General features: G+C 43.4%; 1 protein-coding gene across 2 annotated transcripts in view; it reads right to left on the bottom strand.

Annotated features, from left to right (window-relative positions):
* The window catches only part of noc3l (NOC3-like DNA replication regulator), a 42897-nt gene that overhangs the window by 31561 nt on the left and 8836 nt on the right, over positions 1 to 2500 (bottom strand). The window contains exons 6-7 of one of the 2 annotated variants that reach the window (XM_063220796.1): positions 2286 to 2306; positions 2114 to 2186 (exon numbers count right to left, since the gene is read on the bottom strand). In XM_063220796.1, coding sequence (XP_063076866.1) covers positions 2114 to 2186; positions 2286 to 2306 — 94 coding nt within the window. Of the gene's footprint in view, positions 1 to 2113; positions 2208 to 2285; positions 2307 to 2500 lie in introns of both variants that reach the window. The other variant, XM_063220795.1, reaches the window with a different exon arrangement.

Raw genomic sequence — 2500 nt, 5'->3', positions numbered from 1 at the left:
CAGAGGTTGCCGGTTCGACTCCCGACCCGCCAGGTTGGTGGGGGGAGTAATCAACCAGTGCTCTCCCCCATCGTCCTCCATGACTGAGGTACCCTGAGCATGGTACCGTCCCACCGCACTGCTCCCCATGGGGCGCCACTGAGGGCTGCCCCCTTGCACGGGTGAGGCATAAATGCAATTTCGTTGTGTGCAGTGTGCAGTGTTCACTTGTGTGCTGTGGAGTGCTGTGTCACAATGACAATGGGAGTTGGAGTTTCCCAATTGGCTTTCACTTTCAAATGAATCTTTTTATTCTTATTTTTACAGTTATGTGAACTGGGAGCATGTATAGTGACATGAAAATGTAATTAAATGATCTTAAATAGTTTAAAATACAGAAAATTAGTTTATCACGATATAAAAGATAGAGGGGAAAGGGCATGATATAAAACAATGTATCAGGATAACGATATACAGTGCCCTCCATTATTATTGGCACCCCTGGTTGAGATGTGTTTTTTAGCTTCCAATTATTATTATTTTTTTCTAAATAATATGGGACCTTAATGGAAAAAAAGAGAAAAATCCAACCTTCAATACAAGTGCATTTATTCAGTGGGGAAAAAATCCCACATAAAGAAATAATTATTTGACATCAAATAATGTGTGTCACAATTATTAGCACCCCTGTTGTTAATATTTTGTACAACCCCCTTTTGCCAACAAAACAGCACCTAATCTTCTCCTATAATGTTTCACAAGATGGGAAAAGACAAAAAGAGGGATCTTCAGCCATTCCTCTTTGCAGAATCTCTCTAAATCATCCAGAGACCTGGGTCCTCTCCTCTTTACTCTCCTCTTCAGCTCGCCCCACAGGTTCTCAATGGGGTTGAGGTCTGGGGACTGAGATGGCCATGGGAGGAGCTTGATTTTGTGTCTGGAGAACCATTTCTGTGTAGATTTGGCCATATGTTTAGGGTCATTGTCTTGCTGAAAGACACAGTGACGGCCCATCTTCAGCTTTCGGGCAGAGGGCAACAGATTTTGATTTAAAATGTCCTGGTATTTCAAAGCATTCATGATGCCATGCACCCTAACAAGCTTCCCAGGGCCTTTGGAAGCGAAACAGCCCCACAGCATCACTGACCCACCCCCATACTTCACAGTGGGTATGAGGTGCTTTTCAGCATGCGCATCTTTCGTGGCACGTCAGACCCACTTAGAGTGTTTGTTGCCAAAAAGCTCAATCTTGGTCTCATCTGACCAAAGCACACGGTCCCAGTTGAAGCCCCAATACCGCTTGGCGAACTCCAGACGTTTGCGTTTATGATTGTGGGTGAGGAAAGGTTTTCTCCGTGCATGCCTCCCAAACAGCTTGTTGGCGTGTAGACAGCGCCTGATGGTTGATTTGGAGACTTTGTGACCCCAGGATGCTACCATTTGTTGTAATTCTGTAACAGTGAGCCTTGGAGTTCTTTTGATTTCTCTTACCATCCTCCTCACTGTGCGTGGTGGCAAAATAAACTTGGGTCCTCGTCCAGGCTTGTTTACCACTGTTCCAGTTGTTTTGAACTTCTTAATTATTCCTCTCACAGTGGATATGGGCAGCTGCAGTTGAGTGGCAATCTTCTTGTAGCCTCTGCCTGACCTGTGAAGGTCGGCGCACATCTGCCTCACTTGTATGCTGTGTTCCTTTGTCTTTCCCATGTTTAAGAGTGGATAAGAGAAATGGCCTCGGTGTCACATCATATTTATACCCCAGGGAAACAGGAAGTGATGAATTACTAATTAAATGTTCCTACATACTCTGGTAAACTTTGTAAACTACTGTAGAAATGACAGAAATGCTTCAATTATATTTATTTCCTGGGAATTGTTAAGGGTGCCAATAATTGTGGAACAGGTGATTTAATGAAAAATAATTATTTTTTAGTCAGGGATTTTTTTTATTTTCCTACAATTCATTTGAGTTGAAGGCTATATTTTCCTAACATTTTCAGTGTGACAGTATTCTTCTGCAATAAACACTGAATTTATTTTAAGGCTTTTAACACATCTCAACCAGGGGTGCCAATAATTATGGAGGGCACTGTATATCGTCATATTGCCCAGCTCTACATGGAGATGTGAGTACCTTTGACGACCTGCTCCAGGTTCTCCAGGTAGAACTTGTACTGGCTGACCAGGCCCTCCTCAAACTCACGCAGCTGCTGAGTATCCTTCTTCACCTGGGGAACAGACAAATACAGTACAGGACATTTAAGACCCATTTAACCATAAGGCACCTGCCCTCAGCCTATATAAACCTGCTGGGTATCCTTCTTCACCTGGGGAACTGACAAATAGCGGCCATTTTAAAAATATATTTGTTTTTCAGCATTTTAGCCTTTATTTAGACAGGACAGTTGAAGATGGTGACAGGAAATGAGTGAGTGAGAGAGAGATGGGGTAGGATTGGGATATGACTCAGGCCAGACTCGAACCTGTGTCCCCATGGTTTGGGCAAGGGATGGCGAAAATT

The sequence above is a fragment of the Engraulis encrasicolus genome, chromosome 17 (genome assembly GCF_034702125.1).
Source record: "Engraulis encrasicolus isolate BLACKSEA-1 chromosome 17, IST_EnEncr_1.0, whole genome shotgun sequence".
Taxonomy (NCBI): domain Eukaryota; kingdom Metazoa; phylum Chordata; class Actinopteri; order Clupeiformes; family Engraulidae; genus Engraulis; species Engraulis encrasicolus.
Note: the sequence above shows the minus strand (reverse complement) of the source record. Positions and strands in the feature narration are given on the sequence as shown.